This window comes from Peromyscus maniculatus, chromosome 12 (genome assembly GCF_049852395.1).
Source record: "Peromyscus maniculatus bairdii isolate BWxNUB_F1_BW_parent chromosome 12, HU_Pman_BW_mat_3.1, whole genome shotgun sequence".
NCBI lineage: Eukaryota > Metazoa > Chordata > Mammalia > Rodentia > Cricetidae > Peromyscus > Peromyscus maniculatus.
In genome coordinates, this window is record NC_134863.1 from 83,475,912 (window position 1) to 83,491,472 (window position 15,561).

Genomic DNA, 15,561 nt, shown 5'->3' on the forward strand with positions numbered 1-15,561 from the left:
GCACTGGGGGAGGGGCAGGTGAGGCTGCTGACGCGTGACCCTCCTGTCATCCTTGTTTTTAGAAACTGTGAAGTTCCAGAAGAACCTGAAGATGAGGACTTGGTCCATCCCACGTATGAAAAAACCTACAAAAAGACGTGAGTATTGTAGAGTGTGGTGAGCAGTGATCCCGTGAAGAGCACTGGTGTGTGCAGTGTTGTAGAGTGTGGTGAGCAGTGATCCCGTGAAGAGCACTGGTGTGTGCAGTGTTGTAGAGTGTGGTGTGCAGTGATCCCGTGAAGAGCACTGGTGTGTGCAGTGTGGTAGTGTGGTGAGCAGTGATCCTGTGAAGAGCACTGGTGTGTGCAGTGTTGTAGAGTGTGGTGTGCAGTGATCCCGTGAAGAGCACTGGTGTGTGCAGTGTTGTAGAGTGGTGAGCAGTGATCCTGTGAAGAGCACTGGTGTGTGCAGTGTGGTAGAGTGTGGTGAGCAGTGATCCCGTGAAGAGCACTGGTGTGTGCAGTGTGGTAGTGTGGTGAGCAGTGATCCCGTGAAGAGCACTGGTGTGTGCAGTGTTGTAGTGTGGTGAGCAGTGATCCTGTGAAGAGCACTGGTGTGTGCAGTGTTGTAGAGTGTGGTGTGCAGTGATCCCGTGAAGAGCACTGGTGTGTGCAGTGTGGTAGTGTGGTGAGCAGTGATCCCGTGAAGAGCACTGGTGTGTGCAGTGTTGTAGTGTGGTGAGCAGTGATCCCGTGAAGAGCACTGGTGTGTGCAGTGTGGTAGTGTGGTGAGCAGTGATCCCGTGAAGAGCACTGGTGTGTGCAGTGTTGTAGTGTGGTGAGCAGTGATCCTGTGAAGAGCACTGGTGTGTGCAGTGTTGTAGAGTGGTGAGCAGTGATCCCGTGAAGAGCACTGGTGTGTGCAGTGTGGTAGAGTGTGGTGAGCAGTGATCCCGTGAAGAGCACTGGTGTGTGCAGTGTTGTAGAGTGGTGTGCAGTGATCCCGTGAAGAGCACTGGTGTGTGCAGTGTTGTAGTGTGAGCAGTGATCCCGTGAAGAACACTGGTGTGTGCAGTGTTGTAGAGTGGTGTGCAGTGATCCCGTGAAGAGCACTGGTGTGTGCAGTGTTGTAGAGTGGTGTGCAGTGATCCCGTGAAGAGCACTGGTGTGTGCAGTGTTGTAGTGTGAGCAGTGATCCCGTGAAGAACACTGGTGTGTGCAGTGTTGTAGAGTGGTGTGCAGTGATCCCGTGAAGAGCACTGGTGTGTGCAGTGTGGTAGTGTGGTGAGCAGTGATCCCGTGAAGAACACTGGTGTGTGCAGTGTTGTAGAGTGTGGTGTGCAGTGATCCCATGAAGAGCACTGGTGTGTGCAGTGTGGTAGTGTGGTGTGCAGTGATCCCGTGAAGAGCACTGGTGTGTGCAGTGTGGTAGAGTGGTGAGCAGTAATCCCGTGAAGAGCACTGGTAGTGCTGCTTTTGTGTCAGTGTGTGCTGTGAGGACCCAGGTTTGCTGGCCCAGCTGCATGTGCTCTGCTGAGAAGAATTTGGCGTTTGGGGCTGTGTTAGATGAGCAGTGCAGAAACACTCCTGTTAGGGGCCTCCGTCTTGACAGAAAGGGTGCCATGTACATTAACACTGAGAAGTTGATGAGCCTGGCCCAGAGAGATGGCTCGAGGTTAAAAAGCTGTTTCCCAGAGGATGCAGATTTGACTCCTGGCACCCATGTGGGAGCTCATAGCCACCTGACACTCCAGTCTCAGAGGACCCAGCATCCTCCTGACCTCCTAGGGCAGTGCACACATGTGGTACGCAGGCAGACATGCAGGCAGAACATACATGCATTAAAACAGGTGAAGTCTGTCTGTAAAGGGCACAGTCCTGTGTTACGAGCTCAAAGGAGAGTTCTTCTGGCCTGGCCAGGGACGGCAGGAATGGTATGGACCAGGAAGTTTCATGAAGGAGGTCATTTCTATAATCAGTCTTCGCCGGGTGGTAAGACTAGTACGTGGGTACAGTCAGTCATTTGTACGGCTCACGCAGTGTGACTAGGGGTAAACAGGAATCGGAGATGAGCTATGGAGCAGTTACGTAATGCACTGGACATAGAAGGCTAAGAACGTTTTGTGTGTGTTACATGGATGTGGGGGGGAGGGGGAGACCAGGTCAGTGTCAGCTGTCTTCATTTGTGCTCTTTTTATTTGTTTTTGTTTTGAGACAGGGTGTTACTATGTAACCCCATCTGGCCTAGAACTTTCTATGTAGACCAGGCTGTCCTCAAACTCACAGAAATCCTCCTGCCTCCACCACCCAAGTACTGGGATTAAAGGTGTGCAGCATTGCACCAGGCTCTCCCGTCCTGTTTTTTTTAGCTTGACTGGCCTGCCAGTGAAGGACAGGGCCCCTCCAGGCTCCACCTCTGCAGCACTGGGGTTAGATGTGTGTCGTGCCCAGCTTGTACTCGGAGTCTAGGGCATTTGAGCTTGGTTTCTCATCTCAGGTTTGCTCAGCAGGCACCTTGCTAACCGAGTCACCACACACACACACACACCCATGGTCTGCTAGTATTTACATAATTTTAGAGTGGTTTTGGAAATAATGAAACCACTTTAAAGCCTTTAATATCTTTGTTTATGATCTGTGGCTCAGGCAGACGTTAAGTGTTAGTAAGGTTTTTTCTTGTTTTTTTAATTAAAGGAGGGAATGTGTATGGGGTGGGGGTACTCCATAGTCTAAATGTTTACCAGTGATCATAATGAAATCAAAGCTAAGTTTATTGTAGATATTTGAGTAACTTGGTAGTGAAATAGATATATCATTTGAAAATAGGATTGTGGAAATATTAATAGGCTAAATATCAAGATGTTCATTTTTCATCTTTCTTTTAAAGCAGCAAGGAGAAATACAGGATCAGACACCTGGAAATGATCCCTCGGGTAATGAATCCTTCCATTTTATGTCTGTCTTAATTTTTAGAAGTACTTGGTGTAACTGATGCTGAATTCTAAAGTTTTGGGCTTTTATAACCAGTTGAGAGGGACTTGTTGCTTTCACACTCTTTCTTTTTGGGGCCCATTCTTACTCTTTTCCCCAAGTCTTCCTAGCCCAACAGCGTCTTCAGACTGTCCTATTAATACTTAGTGGTGTATCATCGAGGTAAGGCAGCCTTTCCAAATCTTGTCAGGCACTCAGAATTGCTGAAATGAGGAGAATAAATGTCTGTGGAGTGCACAACCATAAACGGGGCATGGATCTCATCCTCATTCCCCTCACGTTGAGGAAACATCAGGGAAGAGGTGGTGGGAAGACGATGAGGACAGAGGGCCAGGAGGAGGAGTGAGTTGAGAGCTCGGTGACTGTCAGCACAAGGTCAGACAGTCAGCTCCCCCTCGTCAGCCACGGATGGCACTGGGGAGTCAGGTTTCCTTTTCCCTTTCTTGCTTTTTTTTTAAAACTCCCTTTAATTTTTTATATGCATTGGAGTTTTTTGTTTTTGTTTTTCCTGCATGAATGTCCATGTGAGGGTGTTGGATCTCCTAGAACTGGAGTTACAGACAACTGTGAGCTGCTGTGTGGGGGCTGTGAATTGGACCAGGGTCCTCTATAAGAGCAGCCAGTGCTCTTCACCACTGAGCCATCTCTAGTCCCATGGGTCAGTTTTCTTTAAGGGTATGGCTCCTGTAGGTTGACTTGGCTCCAGTGGACAGCTCCACCACTTGGTATAAGGGCAGCCGGGATTGGATTTCAAAGAATCTTGTTATTAGAGAGCTGTATGTGGGGGAGGCTGACAAGGGAGTCGTGAGGTGGAGGCCAGGCAGTCTGATAAGCTATGGGTAGGCTGGGTGGGATATTTTGGCTGACTGTAAATATTTCTTGGACAGGAAGTTTTGTTCTGCCTGGGGTGTACGTTTACTTGTAATTGCATTGCAATGCTTTCTCGTGTGGTGTGGGGAGTACAGGACTTGGGAGAAGAACAGTGGGATGACTTTGATTTTGAAAGTACTGTATGATTATTTTCACTTTGATTCCAGTTTCTCAAAAGAATGTTTTTGTTCTGTTTTCTAAGCTGTGTGTGTGTGAGGTTCACAGCCTAGCGAATCTCTTTGCCTTTGTGGCCACTTAGAGGCTGTCTCGTGTGTGTGCTTTGTTTATCTCCTTACTGGCACACTGGAGTCTAGAGATGGCTCGGGCAGCTAAGAGCACACTGTGCATGGGTGAGGAGCTGAGGCGCGGCTGCCTGGCACCCAGGAGTAAACGGCTGATAGTGAGTGTGTGTGACCCAGGGCTTGGGAGGCCGAGACAGGTGTTTCCAGAAGGTTTTTGGCCAGCGATTCCAGCCAAATGGGCAAGCTTCAGGTTCAGTGAGACCCTATGTCAAACGTGAGGTGGAGAGTGAGTGAGGAAGACAGCCAGCATTGGCCTCTGCCCTCCACAAGCTTGAGTCCACATGTGCACACATGCACACACAGCCATATCCGTGCACGTATACAAACAATAATAAGATGTGAAACCATGCCACCCTCGTAGCAGGCTGGATTAGTTGACTGGTCCATTTACCCATTTCTAATTAGCAAAAGAAATCCACATGTGGGGCTGGAGAGATGGCTCAGCGGTTAAGAGCACTGGCTGTTCTTCCAGAGGTCCTGAGTTAAATTCCCAGCAACCACATGGTGGCTCACAACCATGCATAGTGAAATCTGGTGCCTTCTTCTGGCTCGAAGATATACATGCAGGAAGAACACTGTATAAATAATAAATAAATCTTAAAAAAAAAAAAAAGTGAGATCCACATGCTTAGGATGATTCTCAGTATCTTCCGAGGTAAAAGGAAAATGGATTGTATGTATCTTGTGTTTGGTAACTATTACATTGAAATAGTTCCTTTAAGGTCCTTTTTCTTTTTTCCTCCAACAGATTAATCCTGAATTATTGTATCCAACAAGTGTTTCAAGTCAGAGCTTTTCTCCTATGAAGGAGAGTCTTCCAAGACCACATCTTTCAGAAGTCGGGAGTCCCTTTACAACAAGGCTTATAAGTAACCACCTTGTTTCACCTCAGTCTGAACCTGAGAGCAGCAGGTTAGTGGTGTCTCTTGTTCAGCAATAATGCAATTCTAAGAAATTAGAGTTCATGTGAATGTGAAAATTCTCAAGGATTTTCCCTACTGTCTTCAACAACATAGTTAAGTTAGCTAAAAACCATTAACTGAGAGCTATAATAGCACATACTGGTAATCTCAGCACACAGGAAGTTCATGTTTGCCTGTGGAGAGTTGAGGCCAGCCTATGTAAACTGTTGTTTTAGGGGGGAAAAGCAAGATTTTACAGGCACATGGATGTGGGTGCGTGCTTTGATCAGATCTCTACCTCTTGCTGGGTTGGTGGCAGAGGCCTATAATCCTAGCTCCTTGGGTAACTAAGGTGTGCTTGGAGCTACAGAGTAAGAGTTGTAGGCTTTTATATACCCCATCTCAAAGCAAGAAGCATGGGAGACCTAGGGCTATATAGTTTGTGTGAGCACCTGCCTGTTGTCACAAGCCACAGAAACCACACCCTGGTTGACACACTTGAGTTAGCAAGTGTAGTTAGCAAGAAGCAGAACTACAGAAGCAAAAAAGCAAGGGTAGTGCATGTGGGGACTTTCCCTGGACTGGTGGACCTAGTCTTTGATGGAGTAGATCTTTCCTGGACCGGTGGACCTAGTCTTTGATGGAGTAGATCTTTCCTGGACCGGTGGACCTAGTCTTTGATGGAGTAGATCTTTCCTGGACCGGTGGACCTAGTCTTTGATGGAGTAGATCTTTCCTGGACCGGTGGACCTAGTCTTTGATGGAGTAGCTCTTTCCTGGACCGGTGGACCTAGTCTTTGATGGAGTAGATCTTTCCTGGAACTGTGGACTTAGTCTTTGATGGAGTAGATCTTTCCTGGAACTGTGGACTTAGTCTTTGATGGAGTAGATCTTTCCTGGAACTGTGGACTTAGTCTTTGATGGAGTAGATCTTTCCTGGAACTGTGGACTTAGTCTTTGATGGAGTAGATCTTTCCTGGAACTGTGGACTTAGTCTTTGATGGAGTAGATCTTTCCTGGACCGGTGGACCTAGTCTTTGATGGAGTAGATCTTTCCTGGACCGGTGGACCTAGTCTTTGATGGAGTAGATCTTTCCTGGAACTGTGGACTTAGTGTTTGATGGAGTAGCTCTTCTGTTCCTTTTTTGGCAGATTTTCAGAATGGCGCCTCTGATGTGGTGTCAGTTGTGTCAAAGTCTGGGACCTGTTAACAGTATGTAGTATAAAAATCACTGCCTTTATAATGGCCAGTGACCATCTTAGTTACTTATTCTGTCCTTGTTATAAAACACCCTGACAAAAGCCACCTAAGGGGCCTAGAGAGATGGCTCAGCGAGTAAGAGCACTAGCCGCCTGTCCAGTTAGGATTCCCAGGGGAATCTGACGTCCCCTGCTGGCCTCCATGGGTATTGTATGCATGTGATATACAGACATATCATTTAGACAAAACACTATATATATATCATGTATATAAAATTTTTAAAATTAAAGAGAAAGGACAACTGGGGAAGGTTCATTGTGGCTCAGCTTGGGGTACAGTCCATCACCAGGGAAGTTGTGGCAGCAGGACTTGTTGCATGTTGTCACATGGCATCTAGGGTCAGGACTCAGACGCAGTGAATGCTAGTGCTCAGCCAGCTTTTTCCTTTCTGTGCAGTCTGATAGGCTGATTGAGGAGTCTGTTACAGCATCACTGAGTCCCTAGTCTCTGTCTCCACCCTCTAGTGCTCAGTGCTGGCATTGCAGCATCTGCTCAGCTTCTCCCCTTGGGTGCTGGGGATGTGGACTCAGGTCTCCATTCATTCTTTCTTTTTTAGTTTTTCAAGACATGGTTTCTCTGTGCAACAGCTCTGGCTGTCTTGGAACTTACTTTGTAGACCAAGCTGGCCAGGAACTCACAGAGGCCTGCCTGCCTCTGCCTCCCAAGTGCTGGGATTAAAGGCGTGTGCCGTCACCACCTGGCATCAGGTCCTCATTCTTAAACAGCAAGTACTCTTAACCTCCTAAGATATCTCCCCAGCCTCAAGACAATTTCCAATTTGGAGGAATCATTTTATATGAAATTGACTTGGGCCAGCAGGTCATCCTTCAATGATGGGGTCCTAAGTGGGAGGTGGGCAGCAGATGGGAAGGTGAAGAAGAAAGGAAAACTGAGGTCAGGAGGTCTGGCACAAGCTATGTCTTATGCCAAGCAGGCATATAGCTCAGTACAACATCTTATGTACAGGTTTTCCTGAAAGGGGAAATGGGAAGGACTAGCTTCAGTAGGAAGCTAGTCAGACAGTAATACACAAGGGGAACATTCAGATTGCACACAGCAACCTGAGGACTGAGGGTCATCACCCTGTACAGTAGGAGGAGTTGGGTTCCTAGCATCCACAGCCCCCTAAGGTCCTGCCTGGCCCCAGGCCATTACTGGCTCTACCAAGCTCATTCCTGATTTTAGACAAGGAACTACATTGCTTCGCAATATTTCAGTGAAAATCTTGGATTAGACTAGCTCTCAACACACAATAATAGAGAATCTGTTGGGTTTTGATCACTGTTGGTTTCAAGAAGGGTTCTGATTTAGGCCTTGTATTTATTGTAGTGCTTGGAAACCACCCGTGAAGAGATGTTTGTCAGCTTAGACAATTGGTACTCTAAACAGATCAGTGGTGAGCTGTGGTGGTGCACGCCTTTAATCCCAGCACTTGGGGGGCAGAAGCAGGTGAATCTCTTAAGTTCAGGCTAGTCTGATCTACAGAATGAGTTCCAGGGCTACACAGAGAAACCCTGTCTTGAAAACCCAAAAGAGCCCGGCAGTGGTGGCTCACACCTTTAATCCTAGCACTCAAGAGGCAGAGGCAAGTGGATCACCGTGAGTTCGAAGCCAGCCTCATTTACAGAGTGAGTTCCAGGACAGCTAGGCTGTTACACAGAGAAACCCTGCCTTGAAGGAAAACAAACAAACAAAAACAGAGAGAGATATCTCAGTAGTCAATTATTTCCTAATAGTAAAAGGAGAAAATAATTTGTATCATTAATTCAGCATTAGGACTGAATAGTGTGACATTGAAAAAGTCAAGCTGGGCATGTCTTAGAATTTCATGATAATTAGAGAGTTGTTCAGTGCTTTGTTGGAATGATCACTCAAGTCCTTTGAGCACTGAGTCCTTAGTGGAGCTGGTTTAGAAGACTGAAACTGAAGAGTCGTGCCTCACGGGGGACAGACGTGAGGGTGTGTAGCTGGCCCTACTTTCTGCCGGTTCTGCCAAGATGTGGGGGGGGTCCCAGCTCCACGTGTCCATCCCCATCGAACCTCCTGCTGCTATGGCTTCCTTCCCACGGTGACTGTGTCCTCACACTGTACCACGTGACCCCTTCCCACGGTGACTGTGTCCTCACCCTGTACCACGTGACCTCTTCCCACGGTGACTGTGTCCTCACCCTGTACCACGTGACCTCTTCCCACGGTGACTGTCCTCACACTGTGAGCTGAATGACCCCTTCTCATGTTAAATTGCTTTTGTCAAATATTTTGACACAGCAACAGGGAGAGTTGTATTCTATCAAGCCCATGTTTTTTTGTTTGTTTGTTTTTCAAGACAGGGTTCTCTGTGTAGCTTTAGAGCCTGTCCTAGAACTCACTCTGTAGCCCAGGCTAGCCTCGAACTCACAGAGATCTGCCTGGCTCTGCCTCCCTAGTGCTGGGATTAAAGGTGTGCGCCACCACCGCCTGGTAAAATTTTTGTTTGTTTGTTTGTCATGCCCATGTTTTACAAACTTACATTTTATGTCTATAATTTCTTCCAGCCTGAAACGGAGACTTAGTACTCGTTCATCAATTCTGAATGCAAAGACTCGGAGATTAAATAATCCTCCCTTTGAAAATTCAAAACCTTACAAAGATGATGATGATGAAGATGTCATCATCTTAGAAGAGAACAGTACCCCGAAACCTGCGGTCGACCTCGATGTTGAAGTGAAGTCGGAGCAGAGCCACTCTGAACAGAGTGCTGTGCAGGTTGAACTTGTAGGCAGCCCTGAACCCTGTGCCCAGGCCAGTGCAACGAGCACCTCCACCTCCAAGTGCGACCTGGGCACTGCTGTCGGCTCCACGCAGACTGACGCGCCAGGTTTAATTGTTAAAAAGGAGGAGAGTGTTGACGACGAGCCGGGTGCGACGAGTGACCCAGTGACACTGTCCTCCTGTGTAAGTGCTGAAGCCAAGGTGCAGGAGGCCCTGGAGAGGTCAGCGGATGATGCTGGCCGTCAGTTACAGGAGCTGAGGAGTGAGCTGCTTTCCGTCACACAGGAGAGGGATGACTACAAGAGACAGTGTGAGATGTACACTGATGAGATCAAAGTGCTCCAGCAGAGGATCCTGGAGATGAATGACAAATGCGTGAAGAAGGAGACCTGCCACCAGTCCACCGAAACCGACGCTGTGTTTGTGCTTGCAAGTGTTAACGGGAAGTCGGAAAGCCCGGACCCTGTGGGGTCCCAGTATCAGCAAGCTTTGGAAGAGATCGAGAGGCTGAAGAAGCAGTGCAGCACCCTGCAGCACGTGAAGACTGAGTGCAGCCAGTGCTCCGGCAGCAGCGAGAGTAAGAGCGAGATGGACGAGATGGCTGTGCAGCTGGACGACGTGTTCAGACAGCTGGACAAGTGCATCGTGGAGAGGGACCAGTATAAAAGTGAGGTGAGCGCCGCCAGTCAGCAGCCCTCGGGTGCCTTGACCGGAGAGGGCCTCTGGCAGCTGGAGGGGTACGGAGACGCTGTTCGATTCTTAGACACGTCTAAAATAGGGACTGACAGGATGGTTCAGTGAATAAAGCCCCTGCCTTATAAGCATAGGAACTGAAGTTCACATCCCACCACCTACATAAAAGCCCAGTGGGTGTGGCAGTTTAATCTGGGGTTCGCAAGCTCTAGGGTCAAGAGATGCGGCCTCAGTAAATGAAAGGCAAGAGTTAGTAATGTCTGCCTCAGGCTTCCACGTACACACGCCAATGAACAAAAAAGTAAAATAAATTAATGCTATGTATTAAACCAGCTCTGGTAAATACCTGTAGTCCTAGCACTTGGGATATGGAGTCAGAGATCAGGAGTTCTAGGTCATCCTCACTACATGGTAAGTTTGAGGCTAGCCTGGGCTACATAAGACTCTGTCTCCCCTCCTTGGCCTTCCATCCCCCCTGCCCGCAAAAAAAGAGGTTTGAGAGTACTAGAAAACAGTGGGCAATGGTCAGTTATGGTGGTTGAGTGTCCTGTAGTGAGTGGGGTATTGCTTTGACTGAGTAACTTACTCAGTATAGTCAGAATTTGGTGTGTAAAACTAGTACACCTTTTAACAACCATGTGGGGTAGCCAGTAGTACCCTCCTTTTATGGAGGAGACCTCTGAGTGCAAGCAACATAATAAAGTCCAATCAAATGGCAACTCTACAGTTCAGACACAGACTCCTTGTGTACAGTAAGTGTGGTCTGAGATGGCTCCTCAGGTCCAGTCATGGCACGTGTGTCTTCCAGGCTGCAGGAAAGCAGTGTTTATATGCTGCTGGGCTAATCGATGCCTGGAAAATACAGTTACTGAAGGTGTTTTCTTCGGAGGAAAAAGAAAAGCATTAGCTATGAATGGTAGCCTGTGCATATGTCCTACTTCAGATTTGCAAAGTATTTTATTTTTAAGATAGGGTCTTACTGTGTAGCCCTGGCTGTCCTGGAAATTGATGTGTAGACCAGGCTGGCCTCAAACTCAGAGAGATCTACCTGTCTCTCCCTTCTAAATACTATATTAAGGTGTGTGCCACCACATCCAATGTAACGTTAGCTTTTTAAGTTTTTTTTTTACTTTATTATTTTATGTGTATAGGTGTTTTCTCTATGTATGTGTTTGTACCTGGTGGGTGCCTGGTGCCTGGAGAGTGTGGATTCCCCTGGAACGGGAACTGCCAACAGCCAGTGCTCTTAACCAATGAGCCATCTTTCCAGCCCTGTATGCACTCTGAATGATAGGTTATTGTGTTAAATGATAAAACACAAGCAAGTTAATACAAGCTTTTACTGTAATTAATAATATTAAGTGGATGAAATGAGAGCCTTTTCAAACAACAGCATTAACATCTTGGTGTTTCACTTTTCTAGGGTCCACTTACAGTGTGTCAAATGGTCATTAACACTTTAAGCAAATGAAACTTGTTTAATGAAAAGTTACTGAGCACTAGAATGTAGCTCAGTGATGGGTTTCCTATAAGAGCAAGACCCTATATTCCCAGCCCCAGAAAATAAAGGTAGCCGATGGTGGTGGTGCACGCCTTTAATCCCAGCACTCGAGAGGCAGAGCCAGGCGGATCTCTGAGTTTAAGGCCAGCCTGGGCTACAGAGCAAGATCCAGGACAGGCACCAAAACTACACAGAGAAACCCTGTCTCGGAAAAAAAAGAAAGAAAAGAAAAAAGAAAACAAAAACTTTGCTGGAGTGTTTTAGCAGCTGGTAATTTTATCAGGGTGGTTCTTTACATTTCTTCACTTAGACTTGCACTTGGACTGTATTTTTAAAATTTTATGCTTATAAACTGTATTTTTTGTCAGGTTCAGTTATTGGAAATAGAAAAATCACATGTTCATTCGCAGTGTGAAGAACTCAAAACTGAAATTGAACAGTTGAAGTCCACGAGTCAGCCGGCAGGAGCAGATGTTTCAACTTCAAGCAATGCTGAGGAATCCGTCAGTTGTGTGGACGGGGAAAGGTATTGGAGCTTGTTTGCAGAGTGGGGGTTGTCTGCTCACCAGTTACCTCTGCTCACACACGCTCCGGAGACACTCTTCTCCATAGTCACTGCACACATTGTGGTCCTGGCAGAGCTGCTGATATGGAAGGTTAAGAGAAGGAACATTGCTTCAAGTTGCTAAATTAAGGGATAGGAAATGGTTTGGGTTATTTGGGTAAAAAAAAAAAAATGAACACTGGGCTGAATTTCACCATGACCATGACCTAGGACTCCATTAAAAGTGGGCCAGAACAATGGATAACTACCTTAGTGAGAGCTGAGTATTCAGGTTTGGGCTTTTGTTTAACTTTAGGTGATGGTGGTGAGTTTTGTTCTTTTTGATACAGGATCTCAGCTATTTACTACGTGGGTGCAGGGTTCTGTGTAAGATCTACAGGTCTAAACAATAAATGAATTATCACCTGATCTCAGTTGGCTTCTTCTATGACCAAAAGCAACTTGGGAGTAAAGAGTGTTTGGCTTAAGCTTCCAGGTTGCAATCCTTCCAAGAGGGGAGTCAGAGCAGGAGCTTGAGGCAGAAGGCTGCTGCTGGCATCCATCCTGACTCCTGCACCTTAGACACTGACACAGACCAGCCTGACTGTTGAAGCTGCTCTCAGGCGGCCTAGGCTGTACCAGCTTAACAGTTAACCTACTAGGACACACATTAGAGAAGTCTGTCTCACGGGTGAACAAAGCCCGCTTCGTAATATTCAAGCCATGGTTTTGGGTACTTACTTGACCACAGAATTTTTTCCTAACATAAGTAAAGTACAGTTCAGGTTATTTTCCTCCAATAGAAGGTGAAATTCAAAGCTCGGTGTTTTAGTTCTTTGTGTTCTCACTTATTGCTGTCTTCCTAGGTGACAGCAAATTGGAACTAACATCTAATTTGTGTGTTTTTCTAGTCCAGGTTATCTTAAGAGCCTCTAGTTTAATGAAACATTCTACTTGGATTTAGCCTAGCATCTGATGAGTCATTTGGTTATTGAATTAAATCCAGTTTTTGAGGGAGTTTCTACTTTTCATTTTATTCTATATTATTCCACAGAGGTTTCTGTATTTTCACTTTTAATTTTTAAGTCCCATAAGAGAAGTCATTTATATTGCGGTGCTCACCTAATCAGTTAATACTTGTGTTTGCAGCCTCAAACTTCGTTCTCTTCGAGTCAATGTAGGACAGCTGCTAGCTATGATTGTGCCTGATCTGGATCTTCAGCAAGTCAACTATGACGTTGATGTGGTGGATGAGATTCTAGGACAGGTGGTGGAGCAGATGAGTGAGATCAGCAGTGCTTAAGGTGCAGACATGCGGTGCAGCCTTCATGATGGCAAGTTCGGTTGAACAGGCAGCAGACTGAAGGACCGCGTCTTCACTGTGTTCTATGCATCCAGTGTCACAGCTCCTGTGGACACACTTTGGAAATAACCTGTGACTGGCTGGTATCGAGCAACTTAGTAGCTACCCTAGCTTCTGTTCTGAATGTAAATATTTGTATTGAGCCCACACGTATTTTTTTATTGCCCTAGAGACTGGTGTTTTTCACCAGGAGGTTTTCAGGTTGTTCCTACGGTTTGTGCAATTTTTCTGGCTCCCTAAAATGTATTTTTCTCAAAGTTGAGGGCTGTGCCATAATGTAAATGGATATGTTGCTACTGTTGTTTCTTTTCAATGAGCATAAGTAAGATTCTCAATAATGTAGTGACCCTCCTGATGAGGACTGCTTGCAAGGAGCCGAGGCTAGTGCTTTTCTCTGTCAACTCCTGTCGGAGATCATCCTGCATAGAGGAGACAGGAAAGCCAAAGCTAGCTTCATTTCGCCTGGCTTTTTCTTGTGCTGAGATTGCTAGTCATCAAGTCAAATGTTTTCCAGGACAACGAAAAGATCTTTGAAGTATTAAAAATATCCAGCGACAACCATGTTTACTTAGAAGCCCATTTTTGGCTGTTGATTCAGCATGAAGTGGGCACAATAATTATTTGAGATTTCTTTTTGTGAAATTTCCTGTATAGCCTCTGTAGGGTTACTGCAGGTCAACGTGAGCTGAGAGGGCGGTCTTTCTCACACAGTACTGCATATCTTCTACGATACTATGAATGTACGTGTTTTTATCCTGGAGTTAATCACAAACGGGCCTGCGATTACAGAGTCACATGCCGGAAAATATGCTTTTACTGGTCCCAAGTTTTGTGCAATCTGAAAAGAGGAGATGGCCTTTTATTACATATGAACTGTATATAATTAAGAATCATATTTTCCACAACTAAAATGTGTTATTTTTTCCAAAGTTTTATTGTTGCTATTTATTTTAACTTTTGTTTCTGAAAATTCAGTACATATTCATTTTGTGTGTGTGGTTAGTTACACATCTGTTGTATACAACATTGAGTCTTTATGTATATTACCTTCTGGAAATTGCAAATAAATGAAGTTTTTGTTTTTATTTACTTGATAAAGGTGATAGTTATTTTTGGTGTCAAGCTGATTTTCTCTTTAATACATGCTAAGTGTATGTAATGACAGATCCTCACATGCTTTTGAAGAATCAGTGTTAATTCAGATATTTAAGCACATACCCACTGGGCCCTCAGTTGACATTGTGTACTGTATTAATTATAAGCTATGCTCTTAGGAGATTTTCCCTTCTGTGAGGTCAGGCTCATTGCTCTCGAGGGTAAGAGTTGTGTGCTCAGGAAGACTCTCACGGTCCTAGGGGTGAATCTGAAGCCCTGTACTCTTCTTACTGAGCCACGTTCCCAGCCCAAAATGAAAGCTTGTGTGTAAACCATTCATCTTGCCTGAGTGACAGCACCTGTGTAGGTCATAGAAGTTTTGTGAATGTTTGAGGTGGGTACAAGGGGTCTTGGAAGATGCCATCTTTCTTTTGGTTGGTTACACCCCTGAAAATGTATTTTATATGACTATGATGTGACTTCATGAGAAATCAATCATAGGCTTCCTAAAATAATTTGCTTATAAAACTGATTCTTTGAATTGTTTTCATATCTTCCACCCTTTAGCAAAAGAGGTTGAAAGGTGGAGATAAAGAGAAATGCATGGGCTTCACTGGTGCACAGGATTAGATGAGCGATCTTCCTGTTCTGATGCACAATCTAAAACAAACTGTAAGCAAGGCAGCCAGAGCGATATAGAGTCTCTCACAAGCAGAACCCGCTTTAGTCAGCTAAGGCTGCAGGCAGAGAGAAAGTTGAGATCACAGAATAGGAGTGGTGTGCACATCCCCGTGTCCCTGGGTTGGACTCCAGACCCCTTCTGTGCCTGCTTCCTCTGTGACACTGCCCATCATCTCAGATGTTTTGATTTTCACACTTCTGTCCGTGAACGCTCCAGGCCTGTTGATGGCTGACACTGACACAAGGTTGTCATGCGTGAAGTTCACACACAAGAACCGTACAGTTGAGTAGCCAAAGGAGCAGTGTTACAGCAAAAGTCTTGTGCTGCCTGTGTTTATAGCTGTTACAGCTTTGTCGGACAGTTTTCTCTCCGGGTCTGCCAAGCCCCAGCAGTCCAACAGCCCACTAATAAAATAAACATACAGACGCTTATATTACTTACAAACTGTATGGCCGTGGCAGGCTTCTTGCTGTTTTTATAGCTTAAATTAATCCATTTCCATAAATCTATACCTTGCCACGTGGCTCATGGCTTACTGGCATCTTCACATGCTTCTTGTCATGGTGGTGGCTGGCAGTGTCTCCCTCTGTCTTCCTGTTCCCTCCTTTCTCCTCTCTGTTAGTCCTGC

General features: G+C 45.9%; 1 protein-coding gene across 10 annotated transcripts in view; it reads left to right on the top strand.

The window, feature by feature from the left end:
* Morc3 (MORC family CW-type zinc finger 3) overlaps positions 1–14,241 on the top strand; it is a 46,650-nt gene extending 32,409 nt beyond the window's left edge. For 2 of the 10 annotated variants that reach the window (XM_076549240.1, XM_076549246.1), the window contains exons 12-17: positions 63–137; positions 2,869–2,911; positions 4,890–5,053; positions 8,839–9,727; positions 11,618–11,775; positions 12,943–14,241. In XM_076549240.1, the coding sequence (XP_076405355.1) occupies positions 63–137; positions 2,869–2,911; positions 4,890–5,053; positions 8,839–9,727; positions 11,618–11,775; positions 12,943–13,096 (1,483 nt within the window). In that variant the 3' untranslated portion in view covers positions 13,097–14,241. Of the gene's footprint in view, positions 1–62; positions 138–2,865; positions 2,912–4,889; positions 5,054–8,838; positions 9,728–11,617; positions 12,055–12,942 lie in introns of those variants that run through there. The other 8 variants (XM_076549245.1, XM_076549244.1, XM_076549239.1 and 5 more) reach the window with 7 other exon arrangements.
* Positions 14,242–15,561: the final 1,320 nt, after the last annotated feature.